The sequence below is a fragment of the Dromaius novaehollandiae genome, chromosome 9 (assembly GCF_036370855.1).
Source record: "Dromaius novaehollandiae isolate bDroNov1 chromosome 9, bDroNov1.hap1, whole genome shotgun sequence".
Lineage (NCBI taxonomy): Eukaryota > Metazoa > Chordata > Aves > Casuariiformes > Dromaiidae > Dromaius > Dromaius novaehollandiae.
In genome coordinates, this window is record NC_088106.1 from 7,581,346 (window position 1) to 7,599,356 (window position 18,011).

Genomic DNA, 18,011 nt, shown 5'->3' on the forward strand with positions numbered 1-18,011 from the left:
CGGCTTTGCTGGCAGAATATGTGAATGCTCAAGAGCAGGACAGTTGGCACAGTAATTCTCCTAAAGCTGATCTTTTCTGGAAAATCTCTTCCAAGCAAAAATGCTACATTCTCTTTTACGTCTTGTCGTCATTCAATTTTAAGCTGGAGTAGATTTCTGTTTTTTAACAATCTTTCATCTTGATTTTATGGTGTACAAACATGGTGACATGGCACTCGTAAACCTTGGAAAGATTTTGTTGAGGTTTTCCCCACCACTTATATCCGACTGTTCAGACTAACTGAAATCTTTATTCTCCCAGGATCTATGAATAAATACTAACCTAAAAAGCCCTCAGCTGAGATTCTTGTTGCCATAGATTAGGACTCTATTTATTTAGTTGCAGGAAGACATTTACAGAGGAGAGTTTATAACTGAAATGCCTTTGGGATTCATGCTGTATCAGTGCAAATTGCACTGTTATAAATTCAGCATGTTTTAAACTTTATACAACTTATACTGTATGTGATAATAAACATCTGGCATCTTTAGCATTTTCTAACCAGACAATTTAATGGGCTTGTGTGGTCATAAAGTCTTATCTCAGTTTTACCAATTTAAATTCAGAATGACCTCAGAGGAATTACTTAAATTTATATTAGTACAAGAGATTAAAATCTGGCCTGCTCTGCTTCCTTCATGGAAAAATACCTTGCAAAGTATTTCGATATCTTTTAGAAATGTTACTGAAGGATGAGAGACAAGTGGACTCGGTGCTTGTGCGGTGATTCCCTTCCCCACGGATGCTGGGGAAGCCGCCGCTGCACCGTCTATCGAGGGGCAGTATTGAATCACGCCAGTGCAGCCCCCTCCGGCAGATCGTTGCTCCTGCCTGGATGTCCATGAAAAGAGGAGGATGGCTCGTTGGCCAAACAACAGGGATTTTTTTTGCTCGCTCCTCGGATGACTTGGGTGTGCTGAACCCGCTATGGGCAGCAATGCTTGGGCTTGGTGCAACTGCAGTGCGGCTGGGGAAAGAGCCCGGAGTGGCGTGGAGAGAAGCATGTGCTGGGCCGGTTAGTGCTAGGAGAAGGTTAAAGCCCGTTAATCACCCCTGGCAAATCCACTGTGCGAGCTCTTGCTTGCAGCGTTGTGCCTCAACACCGTGGGGCCTGAGGTTTGCTACAACATCCCAGCTACGAAGCGTCCCAGCCTCGATTTTCACACACACGGATTAAAGATTCAGTTTACAGGAGGATGAAAAGACAAAGGAAAATAAATGAATGTTGAATTAATGCATTTTAATGCTGTGGACAGCATAGCTGGCAGAGACTTTCTGCCTTTTTCCTTTAAAAATCATTTTTACCAATAAACCGTGCATGAGTGTCCCCATTGAAAGATTTACAATCCGTCACTGAAATATCCCAGAACAGATCCTCGTTCTGCCAAATCCTACCCCTAAGAGACTAAAGACCTTTGTATTAGGTGGCCTAGAGCCTTCTCCCAAAAAGGTTTCCGAGAGGTCAGGCTTATGATTACTACATGACAAGATATAGGGAGTAGCGTAATAGCCCGTGCCAAAGCTGCGATGCACTGAAAATATCGTACCCTGGAGAAAACCTCTAACTGAAATATGTACCAATAACTCAAGACCCTTCAGTCAGCCTTGAAATGTGGGACTGCTGAAGTTTAATGGTAGAAGACTTGCATCAAAAGGAGAATGTCTTTTAACAACAGTTTCTCCGCAACGTGGTTTCCCCTTATCCTGGCCGAGACTTCAAAGTCTGGCAACTCCCTCCCGCAGTTGCAGCCGCTGCTCGTCTTCCCTAAAGCAAAGTGCCCCTGCGAAGCCGTAACTCTGCAGAGCTCGGAAGCTTTGCAGGACTGCAAACAAACGTCAAGGGACCGGCTTGGGGAAAGCAGGAGTTTTTAGTGCACTGCACTTGGATCATCAAAGCTGGGCTGCATATAAATGAAGGGGCTGTGGAGAAATTTTTTTTTGCTGGCGTGAAATGTTTAAAACTTGCATGTGCTTGAGCTCTTTTCCCCCCCCCATCAGAAAACCCAACAGTCACGTGGAAGAATAACCATACAATTACATCACTTTCTGCTTGCAGGTTATCAATATAGTGTCAAGATATTTATGACTCCAGCCTCACGACAGCCCTGCTAATATCACTGTCCTAATTTTACGAAGGAAAAACAAAAGCACAGAAGGTATTATACGGATTTACTCGGAGACAGGGAGCAAGTCGTAATGGAGCCAGGAGTGAAAATCTTTTCTCTCCTTACTCCCCACTCCTCTGCTTTTAACCACGAGATTCTGCCTCTTTTGCTGCAGGTGGCCTGCAATGTCACGTACCTTAAAGTAGCACGATCTGAATAATTGCAATCATTTTTCCAGACTGATCTGGAGAGGTTTGGGGGGAAAGAGGAGGCTTTAAATATATGCGCACAGATGAGTCATGCTGGTTCTATGAAAGTTATCCTTGCAGGTGATGAGCAGCTCCTCCGACAAGGCACTGCAGCAGGATTTTAAAACCATTCCCGGTCCACACACTCAAAACTCACTTTTAGAGCAAATAACAGTGCAATATTTTGCCCCAAACCTTTCCTCCTTGGCTTCCTGCCTGCGGAGGCCAGAACAAGGCTTAGAAACAAATGCTTACCAATTCAGCATCCTGCTGAGTGACGTCCTGCAGGTAGGGGATGGATGCTAGCTCAGCCATCGCTTGATTAATCACCTGGGACTCTTCCGTGACTTGCTGCAAGCAACCAAGGAGGCTGGCGTACTGCAACTTCTCTATCACGTGTGAGCACGCACAGGAGCTGTCCTGTTCTCTCGGCAAAAGCAAGCGGGTTAGAAGAGAGTCACAGCAAACACACTTATCCTTTGAGTCTTATGCCTTGAGGCTTATCATCAAATATATATGTGCTGGTAATGCTACAAGCAATATGGCATCCAGCACCTTTAAGATAGTGCTTCTGACAATTATAAAGAGGAAAAAAAGGCTTTCTTTGCACAATCTCTCTAGTAGTACTAGAGAAATAAATACACAGTTATAATATATATGGAGGAGAGACAGCAGATAACAAACACGAATGCAATGTTTTCATTTGGAAATGGCTTTTCTGTAATCCCCTCTGTTAAATATTATCTGACTTTTATGGATTGCTTTTAAAGTTTTAGTGAAGAGGTTACGGCAGCTGTGCAATATGTAAACCTATGGTTTGTTTGCAGACTAGGGACAGCCAAAGTGTTCAAATATATAACCTTGGTGTACTAAAACTTGCAGAGGTGGTCTCTGATCCTCTAGGCAGCTAGGCGCATGGTTAATTTTAAGCATACAAATACAGAAGCTTGGCCAAGTGCTTGCATAAAATCTCAGCACCTGCTGGAGTATTTGATGGATGGCAGCCTTAGTACCATATTTTCAAAAGTCTTCTGATGCCAAAAATGCAAATGAGCACCCTACTGAGATTTTCAAAAGCAATTTGGCCTAGATTCTCAAAGAGATGTAGCCATCGCGTATCCGAATGTTCGACCCTTCTGAGCGAAATTTCCATTCATTTAATCAGGGTTTTCAATGCCTGAAATTCCAAATATTGGCATAGATTTTCAAAACCACTTCCAGTATTTTTAGCAGACCTTTGTTCTGGCAGTTACATATAGTGGCAAGCTCAGGCTGCAATTTACATCCATTTTGGTTCCTAGGTAGACGATTCTAAATCCAATCATACATTGAACAGCATGGATGGAAAGTTTCAAATGAAATTTATTTTTCAGTAAAGTGTGTCCTATTTTTAAAATGGACTTTTCTTTACAAAGACCTTGACCTTAGCCTTTCTTGGTTTTGCAAAAATTTGCACTACAAAAATACCATCAAATGTTTATGGAAATTATCAAAATGAGCATAAAAATAATTCATATATTTAATCTAAGAATTTGATAACAATGCTGTTACTGTTCTCTATACCTCGTGAATCATCACAAAAAAGAAAATTAGTTTTCTTTTAACCCTAAAAAATACAAATAATCATGGTAGAGCTAATTTTACCCATTTTAATAGCCCAAAATAAAAGGCCTCTGAGGACCAAAAGCAGGAATTCGGGTATAATCTGGGCAGTCCAGATGTGAAAACAACCAAAGAAGAAAGACCCGAGCCAATTTCTATCTGCTGAGGGAAAGACCCCATGCACTTGCATAGAGATGAGAAGGTATGGGAAGCAGTTCTCTGCAATATTGCATGTACTCCCACAGTCAGCTGTGTTTGGAGAGGTTAATTTAAACCAAAGCATTATGGAGCAGAGATGCCAGCGTGGTGGAAGACTACCTCTTTTGAGAGAATTGTGGTTTGATTAGTCTATTAATGAAAATGCCAAGAGCTTATTAGTCATCTCAATAAATACACTAAGGGCTAAATTCCAAAAAGAACAAGCAATTGAAGAGGGAAGGAGAGAGATAAAGGACAATGATAACAGAAGGATCACTGTGTATAAATAGGTGCAAATAAGACTGGGCTGGCAATTCTGTTTCTTGAGCATCTGAAATGTGTTGCAGCGAAAGTCGAAATGACAGAAAGCATAACCACTCCATTTTTCTCTGTTATGAATAGGATGTTATATGACATAAGGGTGTACAATAGGAGGTGATTTAACTTGAGAAGCCAGGACAGCCCTTCTGGTCCTACGTTCTGCTGAACCAACTCTTAGAGGGGAGACCAAGACAACCTTTTTATGAACTACTTTTATCAAATGAAAAGCTGTTTTCTGGGGACCTGACCTAGTATGAGAGACCAGAAAGAAAAAAGATTTCTGTGACCTCTGATACGTGGAGTTGTAAGTCTGACGCAGTCTAGTTAGTATGGCACAGGAGCAAGGAACAAAATGGGTCCCCTTCTCCAGCTAATCATCAGTGTTCAAAAGCCTGAGAGCTGTGTCCCCAGATACATCTGTGCTCATTAAAATAAGGAGGAGCAATCAGTTAATGAGAGAAGGAGAGCTCTTATCAACATGAAATAGTCACGCAACATTTTAGATACAGCAAAAGGTTCTTCCCTGCTATTCTTGAAAGCCACCCAAAACTCTTTTTTTTGTGCAAGCACTAAGGAATGAATATATTGACTCATCAGCTAATAAAGCAGGTAAAAATCCTCTCTCATCATGCTGTGTCTGCTGGGGGCTTCTCCAATGATTAAGAAAGGAAAGGCAAAGAAAAAATTCTTTCTTTGCTTGACTCTCCAGAAAAATGAGAGAACATGCCACGTAGCTAAGGGAAACAAACTGGGCATCTGTGCCAGCGTGCACTCTGTGGACATAGCAATGCTATTTAAGCTTATAGTAGGTTCGAAGTAAATAAATAAATAAATAACCGACAGCAGGGTTTATTTTTAAAGGGATTAGAGGAGGTTGAACATTGTCAGAGGTGGTGTTTCAGTGACAATGAAAAATGCAGGAAGAGAGAGTAAATAACTGCTGCTGGCAGGAGAAAAAATTCCTTGGGGAACTGAACCACATGATGAGAATTACATGAACTATAGCAGAATTCGAGAGCCTACTAAGCTGCAGTAAAAAACATAATAAACTGGCCAGCGAATCAGATGAAGATGAAATCATCGCAGATAGGTACAGTGAAGGTTAAGTAAAGAGCAAACCTAAATGGAGACTTCGGTGGAAAAGAGCTGGCTCATTTAATAATGAAAAGTGATATATGTTTGAGAAACCAGGTAGCAAAGTAACCAAGAAATGCAGTGTGTAGAGTAAAATTTGCACCTCAGTTAGAAATGCGGTAGCACAGTAATATGTTAAGGAACTAAATTATAATGCTGTTCCTTTGTAGATGGGCCCCACCTTCAGTATCTGGTCTCCCAAGGAGATCTTAAAGAAAAAAAATGTGAAAATGAACAACTGATGACCTTTATTTTGATGACCTTCCTCATAACAGGCATTCCCACCTGAGTCGGGGACCCTCCCAAGAAGAAGCTTTCCCCAGAAAGCTTATTGCTAAACTATTCCCTTTCCCCTAATTCCCTTCAAACTAGAAAAGATAGGTATTTATCCCCAGAGGCCTCTTTGAAGACCTGCTAGGAGAGACAGCAATAAGGTCCTGATGCCCAAGGATTAGCCCTGGGGGACCTTCATTCCTCGGTCTTTCAGATGGAAGAACATCCATAAAAAGCAGACCAGTCTGTTCTAGATGGAACTAACCATCCAGCACTAACCCCAAAGCAAAGACAGGACAGGCTTTCATTACAAAAAGAAGCTGGAGAGCCTGTGAGAAGGGTGCAATCACATGTCCCCTCAATGTCCTGCATGCATCAGTATTATTGAGAATTTTGGGATGGCATCCCTGCTTCTTGCTTTTCCCTATACTCAGGAACGGAGTCATTCTTATGCCACCTCTGTTTGCAAATGCGGTTTAATTGCTGAGTGCTAGGAGTGCTAAGGAAAAAGAAAAATAAAGCAAGTCAGCTTGGATTTAAAGCAGGATCTGTCACATCAAATGCATGTGGCATGTTTAACCGTTGGCTTTAAGAGCACCACTTTGCAAAGGTCTGGAATGCCCTGCAGTAGTTCTTCTTTACTGTTGTTGAGCCTTTACCGCTATTTTTCAGCTCAAAATCTGAATGAAGCTATACCTTGCAAGCAGCTCAGTTGTGTATTGCAATAACAAGCAGAAAAATCCATCATTATGTTTCTTTAATGCCCTTGGTATCCTCCAGAAAATGTGTATGCTGAAATCTGGATGTAGTAAACACTTTCCCTAAGCTGAAAAAATAGACAGCAAAACAATTGGATCTGTAAAAGTACAGAGCGTGCTGTGAACCATATGGTAGTTTGGTTCACCTTTATAATACAAACAGTTTAATAAATCCTGCTCTGGCCACTGTTCCACCTGTTAAGTAGCATCACGTGCAATCGCCATGGGACTGCAACAGGAGAAAGGCAAACTTGATATGTAGAAAGCGGCGGAAATTACCCCAATGAAGAGACTTGACAGAGTAACTGCTTGTTGGTGCTGGTAATCTTGCTTGGGATATGAGCAGCCTCAGGTCTGACTGATTTTTCTTTCTTTTCTTTTTCTTTTTTTCGGTAAGGCAAATAAGATAAGCTTTGTGTTGTGGTAGGTGTTTGTGGGCAGATCAGGTTTATGGAACTTCACCATCAGCAGCAGGTGATACTGCTTTAGGGGGTGGACTGTCATGTCCTCACTCACATGGCTCTTTACAATACAAAAATGTCTCTGATTTAAATAGAACTGGCTGTCTTCTATGAAGAATGGAGTCCAATAAAAAATACTCTCCATTTTCTTTAATCATTGACGACTTGTCTTGCCAACGGTCAGGTGTGTATAAAATATATGATCAACCATAAGTTGCATGGTTGCAAAACTGAGGTGGCAGAATTGACTTATATTAAGTGTGTTGCCATGGCTTAATAAGCTCTGCTCTAGCACTGAGATGTTTTCATCAGAAAAATATGATTAAGACAAGCATTTGGGATTGTACGTTTGCACTTGCAAATGAAGAAGATGTAGAGGTAGAAAGGAATGTTTGCCTTATTAAAAATAAGGAATGTTTGCCTTATTAAAAATAAATATATTCCCTTATCTTCTTAAAGTAAGCTGTAACCTCGTGCCTGTATGTGAAGAGGAGTGACCTATACAACAACTTTCTCTTGCAGAAGTATTTACTTTAGTTTGTATGTGATAGATAACAGTTGGAATCTTATTTCTAGCTTGAAGAGAATTTTGGAATACTTTCAAGCAAGCAAAAGTAGCCAAATCTCTGCCAGGCCCATAAAAAGGCTTTAATCACCAGTGGCAGAGCAGTTCTGGCTCCATGCCTCTCCGTATCATCAGGTACAATCTGTCACTTGCTCCTTGGGTCGGAGGCTCTGTCTTGCATGGATCATTCAATGCCATAAAAACTGAAGGGAAAGTGAGTATGTTTCCGCCAATAATGGGTGCATGGCTCTTCGTTCTTATCTGCCGGATTGGCAGCCGTTTTGTGCTAACTCAGTAATAATTTGTTGCATCTTGGGGTTTTTCTCTTTGCTACCAAAGCTCCCATGGTGACCCCATGGTAATGGGTTAGAAGTCAGTAGGAACATGATTCAGGCCTGTTTTCACCCGGGTCTTGCTGCTCCTGGAGGTGCCACTCAGGTAGACCTAGTCTAAACCGTGTGGACACCGTGCCAACCTCCCTGGAAAAACGCAAGTTTGATGCTGACTTCATTGGTGCTGGCATTTCACCCTGCCTTCGTGGGAGCCCTCTTCGGTTTCAGCAAGAATATCTAAACGTACAAGGTGAGGTCTAGAGCTGGTAGAAAATATTACTGTGTAGAAGCAGTGTAAATTCATGCAGCTGGTGGGGACAGGTTTGAGCAATCCTAACACACCACTCCCATCTCATCTCTTGAATTATCAGTTTGTTTCCTTCCCCTGACACTCTTGGTACTAGATATCATCCATCTCTGTTTGAACCATGCAGTCCTGTTCCTCCAAATTCGTTTCCAGAAGGGGACAGTTATGGGGAAAACAAAAGATATTTCGATTTTGAAATTTCAAAGGAAAAAAACAGAAATTTCAAAAATCTTCTCTTCCTGCTACTATTCAGAGACTGAAAAAATGCAGCAGTTAAACCTTACCTCTAAAAATCTCTATATGATAGCAAAAGAGGGAATTGTAGGGTCCAAAAAAAACCCCTAAAATTGGTGTTTTACCAGGGCTTTCAGGAGGACTGGGGGTTTATTCTGCATCCACCATCCAGCCCAATGCCTGTTTAGCCTTCCAGTTCCCGTCGTGTTGGGAGCACAACGCACACCTCAGTAAAAGAGTAAAATCTCCCAGGCGATGCCTGCCCTCGGGCTGCTTCATGCCGAAGCAAATGCTTTAGGAGCGCCCGTTTTGGCGAAGCGCTGAGCACCTTTACCTCCCACTAAGCGTGTGGGATCAAACACTTACTGTTGTCGCAACGGCTGCTCTCCGAGGGTAAAGAAGACGTCGCTTCTCCAAATACCTAGCTAATGTTTCTCCCTTGCTAGGGGTTGCTAAGTAGCAGTTTTTGTCAACCTCCTATCTGCTAGCAAAACCTAAGAATATAAATCCTGTGATTTGCTAAGACACCCCTGATGAGGAAATGGCTCTGGTTCTTTCAACACACAGGAAACTAAAAAACTGTTATTGCTAGGGAAAAAAAGCGTTAGCATTAGCATTTACAGTCTGGGGAGGAGAGGCTTCTTCCACTTATTTTCTGGAGAATAATTTAAGAATTGCATTAAAATAGTCTAGTCTACATGCAAATTTGATTTTTGACCTTTTGTGCTAATCAAAAGCCACGGTGCTAAAAAGCTGTGTACATTATTGCAAAAAGTATGGAGTAGAATTAACTAGTATACCTTCAATATGGCTGTAACAGATTTGAAGGTTATTTCACATACTTCACTGTGTAGGGATCAGGATCTAAACCACTAGAAACACTTCAAGTAGCAATTATTAACTCTTGATGGGGAGCTTTGTGATCTGTGTAGAATAGTAGGCGTTTTAAAGAGAGCACGTAGTTTTGGTGGTTATTTGAGGTAGGAATATAATGTAATAGGCTATAAAGGCTTGAGAAAATCATGGGCAAAGCGATGTTAAGTAAACTGGGCACTCTGTTAACAGTAGTTAGTGCTTCTTTTTAAAAGCATCTGGAACGCAGTCTAACCCAGTTCCTCGTGCAATTAGCTGAGCATTTCTTGCCACAGAAGGAGAACGTGCAGGATGACCTGTGCACAGAGCAGCACACTCGTTCACACTCGCACAGACTTCTAATGCTACGTTCACTAGAAACGATTAAGCAAATTCTATACCCACAGTTAATTTGGTGCTTCTTATGAAATCCATTATTGGCAAGATCTTTTTCCCAACGGTCTCCAAATGTCGTCTTGATTCTTCTTTTGTGAGAAGACTAAAAGGTGCTTTGTATTCTAAGAAATGAAACCACAAACCTCTATGTTGTGTTTGTTCACCTACGTTTTGTATAGAGGATACAGCAAGGTTACAGGTAAACTGGGGAAGAGCGAAATGGATGGGGAGGGCTGCAGGCACGGGGAGGTGAGAAACCCTCCTGCCCGCCTCGCTCAGAAAGCAAGGATAACGGAGCTAATCCCTGATCTCTCAGAGCTATTAAGCAAGTCAGCGTACCTGAAAAGATTGTCAACTTTCTACTTGACATCTTTTCCAAGAATCTTCCAACGTCTTTGTTTCTGAAGCCCAGAGTCAGTAAATACTGCGGAGGAGGCAGGGAAGACCAGTCAGCTGTCTGTGGCAAGATATGAAGTCCATGAGGATCTGGAATAGGACAACGAAAGCATCTTTTGCTATCACGTTTCTTTTCAGTCGCAATATAAGTTACTTTCCTGGAGGAAAAAAATAGGAAGTCTTAAAAGTCTAAAGAAGGAATGAAATGTAACCTGGAAAAGCTTGCCAAAATAAAAGCTACCAAGCAAACCCCTCCAGCTGGAACTGGGTTTTGAAATTCCAAACTTTGCAATGTTTTTCATCAACATTTTAAATTTTGCTGACACAAAAGATGAAATACGTTCTTTCCATTTATGCTCTTTTCAGAGCTGATCATCCAAAGCATTATTAACATAACACTTCAGTAACATACCATCCTTATTTTTTTATTAAAAGACGAGCTGCAGTTGTTCCATGAAATTGCAAAGTCTGATTTCCTACAGATTTGGGGTTTTTTTTTTACCATCACCGCCACCTTAACCCTCGGTTTCCCGCACGTCCTTTCTGAAACACCCAGCTGGCAGGCAATAGCACGTGCCCTGGCTAGTCCAGAGTTGGTGACCGCTGCTGCCAAAGCGTGTGTGTAACAGCCGAGTCGCCCGCCCTGCCCGACCAGCCCTTTCCTCCCTCCCCTCGCCCTGCAGAAAATAAACCCAGATTGAACGTCGGTGTCACTTCTCACAGAGGAGTGCTCTGTTCTCGGTGAGCTCTGCTTTTAAGATGCCAGGCTGCATGGTCGCGGTGACAAATGGAGAACCCCGTTCAGAGCTCCCCAGGCTTCCCCCCCCATAAATCACGCAGAGCGGACCTGATATTTCTCTTAGCGCGCGTTCTGCTTCTGATAGATTCTCAATTTGGAAACAAACTGCATCGTACGCTTTGATTTCAGCGTGTATCTGCTTCTCTTCCTCGGCAATAAGGGAAAGCTTTGCAACCAATACAGTCCTTACGTTATACCAAAACTTGAACAAAGATCGGATGATTGCTTGCTATTGAGTAGGAAGGTTATTTTAAGTAGTATGTTCATGAGATGTCTGGTATTTCAAACCCACTGCTAAAATGGGGCTTAGCTCGTATTTTAAATTTCTCCTACGTGAGATACGGACCTGCAGGTCAAATGTTCAGTGGTCCCACACTGAAAATGAGTTACGTTTGCTGATAGCGATGGCTGGTCGAGAGATCCTGCCTGAGTTACCCTGCTCTGAAACCTGCGTGCAACGTGCTTGCTTATGATCGTGGCTACCCAATTTAATTCCTAGAAACTTCAGTGATCCTAAAATCTGCACTCAGGAAAATTTGTGTAAAACTGAAGCAGTTCTTCTAACCAACGGATTTTTGTAAACAAACATCTCTGAGAGCAGAAGTGGCTCCATTCAATTTGTTTTTAACTGATTAAAGTGCTATAGGACCAGGTCCTATCCTTCATCCCTTCTTTTCCTTCTTCCTTTTTCTTCTTGGGTAGCTGGTGACATCTTCAAAAACACCTGATTTATGAATACAAATCTTACTGTGTTTCAGTGCAAATCTTACACACTTTTGCTGCTTACGTGCTTTTGAAAGTCTCACCCTTGCTATAAATTGAGGAGCATATGTGAAATAGGAATTTCTCTTTCTTTCCAGTCAGATTCAGGAAGTTTTATATTATTCTCCTTTTAATGCCAATACTTTTATTCCTGGAAGTTCTCCACAAAGTCACATCAGCAAGTAAACCAAAGACACGGACTTCAAAACCTCTATGATACATGAGTCCCTGTTTTCCCTCTTTAAACAAACAAACCAACCAAAAACTGCCAAACCCCCAATATAGCCATGTTCTACAACTTGCAAAACATGATCTAGTTTTATAATGATTTCCTAAAGCAAAAAGAAATGAACAAAACAAGCTTGCTGGGGATAAATATTTGCACAGTTTTGTTGTAAACACTTGTTTTCCTAATTCCTGTTTGTTTGTGTTTTTCAAATAGATTTTCTTTTCCTCCTAAAAGATGCAATATCTATTGTTTTGGAAGCCTTATTTATCTGGAAAGTGCCGCGGCTTAGCAGGTGCTGTAACAAATAAGCCTTTCAGCTGCGAGCCAGGTGTAACTCTTGCAGGAAGGTGACAGCCCGTCAGCCTTACGGACCACCCCGCCGCAAGTGTCAGCGAGGGCGAGCTCCGGGGCTAGCTGGCGTGATGAACACAGAGGCCTCCCAGTATCTGACCTGAGAAATGCGCTTTTCCCTTTACACTTCTCACTCATCAGCTCAGAGCCAAGCATTATCAGAGTCAACTATGTTCCAAGTCAGCAGGTTAACGAGCGTAAGAAATGCCTTCCAGCCCCCTGCCTTATTCCAAAATGTCATGCCCATTCCTCTTGAAATAGAGCTGTGGTCACGAGAATTTAAGCGTGTGTTTGCTCCGGGAGATGCTACGCTGCCAGGAGGCAGCGGCGGGCTCCATAAAGTCCTTGCTCGCTCGGGATCCTACTTGTTTTGAACAGCCTGGGGGAAACTGGCTGTGCAGTCGCATCCCTGCAACTGAGATGCTCTCAAAGGTGGCAGTCAGTCCGTTAGCGCTTATTTATGGGAGGATATTTCTGGAAACCAAAGGTCCTGCCGAAGGGCCAGTGACCTGTGGAAATCCACAGCGATGGGAACGAACGCGGGCCACGCTGTCTCCACAAGACACTGCAAAAGCACCTGCGAATGATGACAATTGCTGCAATAATGACAATCAGCAAAGGAAACATGAGGCTTCATGGATAAAAATCATCTTTGTGGGGATGAGCAGTATCAAGTCCGTGCTTTGCCTCAGTGCAGATTTGATTTCCTAATTCGTGTGCAATCATATATAGCAGATCTCAGAAGCTGATTTTACCCCATGGAAGCGTAGAAATGTAAAGGCTCAAGCTCTCAATCTCCTTTTAGGTCAGTCGCACTCATGCAAACAATACACAGTGCTTAAGAACATGTGAAATCTCCTGTTACCTGTATATATGTGCTGTACATAATCAGGGTGCTTTTTAGCAAAAATGTCCTTCATCTTGTCTATTTTGTCAGCCTTGGCTTTTGTCGCTAATGGTGTGTACATAACCGAAAAAGATTCTTCTCTAGTGATGGCTTCTTCAATCATAGCCTAAAAAAGGCAAAGAAATGATACATTTCATGTCAGTTGATGGCTAGTTAAAATAAAAAAAAGGAGAAAAATAATTACTTTCACAGATTATATTTTTCCCTTTAATAATTGCACAGTCATGCAAAGATAACATATTTTGGTCTTGAATATTAATTAGAGGGGAATTTAAATTAGTTCCAGAAAACATTGCCTATCTATACTCAGAAAATCAATTTAATGGAGCTAGAACATTTGTAAACAGTTTTCAGTGCAGCAAGCCTATGTCTTCAATGGGGACAAAGATATTAGACAAATTATCTTTTAGATGAAAAGAAAAAGTGATTCCATGCTCTCTGAAGGTCATGTCTTTCATCTGAGGGTTTTATTCAGTCCTCGGGAGCTAGTTAAAGAATACTAAGCATTCCTATTACCCCTTGGGTTGGCATGAATCAGACACTGTATGGAATATTAGTCTTAAAATATTGCATTTAAACACCATTTGCATTAAGAGTAAAATTCACTCCTGTGCAGAGGGCAACATGAAGCTTATGAACCTTGTCATCCCTTAAAAATGACTCAAATGATGCATTATGCCGGCCTTATGTAGAGAGGTGAATTTCACACTCAGTGGACCCAAATGAACTGGTGCCGCGAGTGCTCGAGCAACCACCGGGCTGGAAACCGCCTCGCTCCGTGCCGCTGTTCATCAGCGCAAGGGGGAGGTTCGGCTGCGATTGCTTCTGGGTTGCGGTTTCCGTACGGCCGTGTCCGGCACGGCTTCAGCTGCATCTGTTGCTGAAAAACGTTTTTGTCTTCCCAGTGTGGACGGTCCTTTCGGGAGACTCGGGGAACTGTGGGACTTCACAAGTTTATCTGGGCAAAAGCGTAAACATTCCCGTGGCGCAAGGTTAATAGAGACAATCAGAAAAGCATGAAGGGGAAAGATATGCATATTTTAACAGGGAGTCTGAGTCTCCTGTATCACCTTCTACACTGCAGCGATTCTCGGAAAGGTTCGTTACGGGACTAGCTAGGTGTTTTATTGACAAGTCCTCACTTGTGTTCTCAAATTCATTCTCCACCTAGGTAAAATGATCCAAGGAATAACGTGCACCTCTGAGTCATTTGTTCAGCTGACAGCTGCTAAGCCAAAGTGGAAAGCTGAAAGTACCCAGGAGTTAAGCATGTCCTTCTCTTTAATGGCTTTGGACAACAGGCCATCTGATATGGCCTGATATTGTTCATGATATTGTTATATTATTGTTTATAGGCATGGGGGGTGCAGAAATACGCTAGCAACGGCACGGTTGCTCCGTGCAGATGTTGGGAGAGGCTGCCACGGGGGCTCCCCGCGTGCCGCCGTCACACTGGGTGCTCTGCCAGGACGTCCAGGGCAACACTGGGGATATGGTTGTGTTCTACATCACTGCATTTCACTTGCCCGTTACTGCCCATTTACTGAGGTGGAAGCAGTCTGAAGTGGACAGTATTTGGCCCTGGACAAATAACAAGCTTAAAATGTGTGTAATAGTACCATGACCACCTGGGGTGGTAGTAATGTCCCCTCGGATGAGAAGGAATTACAGCTTTCCATGGACACATCCCCGCTATCCATGGCTAGCTCCACAGATCTGGAGGTATCAGACCAGAAAATAGCAAGTGTGTCTACCTGCCAAGAGTTCAGGGACCCGTGAATGGAGCTGGGCCTGTCCTTCCCTCCAGAAATACTCAGCAGCCTACGCTGATTCATAGGAAAGTGATTCGGAGTTTCTGTATTTCGATGGACTTTAATTTGCCTATCATTCAGGGCTCTTACAGGATAAGTAACAAAACGATGGCACCAATAAAGCTTTCCAAGGTAAATTTTAAGAAAACCAGAGGCCTAGTCAAAGATGTAGCTACTCAATTTCATGTGTAAATATAGGCACCAAATCAGATTTTGTGTAAGATACTGGGTTTTCAGCTGACCTTCTATAGCTCAGCAGCCATTTTCTAATCTGAATTAATGTGAGTATATCTCTGGGTGTATCCATACACTTCAGATGTGAAATATATGGAGTGAGGCAGCGAGACAAAGAGGTGGGCGGCTGTACCAGACGTTTTCTGTGGGTGTTGGGGAATAGCTTTCCTGGCATTTGCCTGCAAAGTTCATTTTTGGATTCATCATCCTTGAGAGCAGTTCAAAGTCATGCCTATAATATCTTCGCATTGCCAGGTACCCAGAGATACGCCGCACAGCATGCAAATAGTGACTGGCTCAGAGGGCAATAACGGTAAAATGTCAGGTAAAGGGAGGGGGGAACAGATCTGGAGTTTCTGGTCAATATTGCTGGTGAAGGTATTATTACCCAAGAGCATTTTTTCCCCGAAGCTACTGACCCTGGACATAGATGCTATTTGTTTTATTATCCTCTTGGATTTTTATGGGCTAAAGTCTTTGAGGATATAAAACTTCAGCCCATAAAAACTTTGGAGCAGAAAACTTTATACGATGAAATCCCTGAAGATTTTTCTGCTTAAGCCTTTATGTACTGAAGTCCATACCCACAGAGAAATATCTGCCAATGTGTCTAGGAAACGGGAATACAGAACATTATGTCCGGCATGGCATACACCATTCAGATATTCAAGATACAGTCAGACTGTGGAGAGAATTGCAAGGGCTCCACTGGACTTTCACAAGAGTCTTTTGAGAGCAGATAGAACAACTGGTTTTTTTTCCATTTTCATGTGTTTTGGTGTCTTTCCACCAGAAGCGTTATGTCTGCAAGCTGCTCTCCGATACGTGGGGGATGTTGCTGTTACAGTCTCAGAGTGGAGGAATTGCCAGGCTCCTTCTTGAGTATGAAGGTGGCAGGAAAACTTATCTCTGGGCGCCAGTTATGAAGAAAGATAAAGATGATGGTTTCCACGTTTCTTGCAAGTGAGATCTGCAGTGCTATCTCATCAGGTGGTGTAACACTCCAGACTTCAACCCCAAAAGAGTCTGAAAAAAACCTAAGGCCTTAAGATGCCCTTAAACCACAGGAAAGACCTTCTTTGGCAACATACAGTAACATAAGGAGTATCATTGATCATACAAGTTCATCCAATGAGGTGGTTCCTCTCAGCAGTAGGCCAAGTCTATTGCTTCAGGGAAGAAAAAAAAAAGCTCTTATGAGAAGAAGTTGCAGAATAATTTGATCATAGGGAAGACTTCTTTCTGTAGTTACGGGTTTGACTCATGCCCTGCCACGTCAGGAGGTTTACATCTCTGTTTCGGAAGTGTGTGGAATCAGAGAAAGCCTACAGAGAAACCATCTGGAAGCAAAGTGTCTCAAGGAGTATTTAAGTTGTCAGCACTTCTACTGAAATATCAGTTAATTCTTTCATGAAACAGAATCATTCACAAGGTTTACGAGGAACGTATATTGCTATTGTGACAATTAAAAAGCCAAAAAAAATTCCTAAACAAAACTTTGTTTTGATGAAGGGTTTGAGTAGACATTCCTTAATTTGAACTAAATCCACATATCCCTCTGCTCTGAGCACCTTGGTTCTGCAATATCGTTATACTCTACCATATCTAGTAATATTACATTTCCTAGACCTTTTAATAAACCCTAAACTTCAGCCTAAACAATCTTATATTGTCCCTTTAATGCCCACTAAAATTCTGTTAAGAGCTCATAAAATGAATAGGTAGATGCACAGGAAACAGAGTTTTTCTATGCCAACTTTTGATGGCAAATGATATAACTACTGCAATATTTTTATGAAGCTTTTGCCATTTTGCCTCACTTATAGCAGATACAGAAGAAGAAAAATGGCACACTAGCTGCAAATTCTTCATAACAGTGACAGTAGCTTTCTCTGCTACAGTCCCTAACCTTAATCCTCTTTAACTACAGAAAGGTTTAATTTGGAAAATCCAATTATCTTGACATCTAGAATTAGCCCAAAATTTAGATATCTTTCTAGTGCCTTATCTTGCAGCTGCAGCGCACGCTCAGCCACTGCCTCATTTGCATTACAGCAGGAATTGATGCTTTTATTGATGATTTTTATTAATGTAATGACATCAGTGAGGGTAGAGCCATTAGCCTCTTCTATGAACTGCTTCCACTCTTAGGCTCGTAGGTAGAATTACGAGTGCACTGTGGTGCAACCTATGCGCTTTTCGCTATATCTTGCCAACCATAGAGATATATCTGGCAGCTCTGCCACTAAGTCTGTTGCTATTGTGATATGAATATCTTCTCACCAGCATGATCTTCTTACACTATTTTTATTTTTTTCTGTGGGAAAAGTAAGTAGACAGAATGCCAGAGCACATCCTTTTCTCAATATGTTTATGGAACGAATAAATCATGTATTATACAATAGATGAGAACTTTCTGCTTATCTGCCATGTAATGCCTCCCCATTAATGTAGGCCACATCAAATATCAGCTTATTTGGGTTCTTAAGTTATTAATGTATTTAAGTCTTTGCCAGTTATTTTGTATGCTGTATATTTTTAAAAGCAGATTTGCAGAGCAGCACAGAGATAGACCCATGTATTCTGCTGAGCTGTAAAAGGCAGAAGCAGACACACTCCAGATGGGTTACCTTAAACTTCAAGATCTATTGATATTTCAATACGAATCTCTTTATGTTTGGGAGAAAAGAAATCCA

The 18,011-nt window shown here is 42.0% G+C and overlaps 1 protein-coding gene across 1 annotated transcript in view; it reads right to left on the reverse strand.

Annotated features, from left to right (window-relative positions):
• The window catches only part of SPATA16 (spermatogenesis associated 16), a 79,970-nt gene that overhangs the window by 16,387 nt on the left and 45,572 nt on the right, over positions 1 to 18,011 (reverse strand). Inside the window, exons 5-8 of the mRNA XM_026105774.2 lie at positions 13,229 to 13,376; positions 10,166 to 10,312; positions 9,836 to 9,948; positions 2,649 to 2,813 (exon numbers count right to left, since the gene is read on the reverse strand). Coding sequence (XP_025961559.2) covers positions 2,649 to 2,813; positions 9,836 to 9,948; positions 10,166 to 10,312; positions 13,229 to 13,376 — 573 coding nt within the window. The remainder of the gene's footprint in view (positions 1 to 2,648; positions 2,814 to 9,835; positions 9,949 to 10,165; positions 10,313 to 13,228; positions 13,377 to 18,011) is intronic.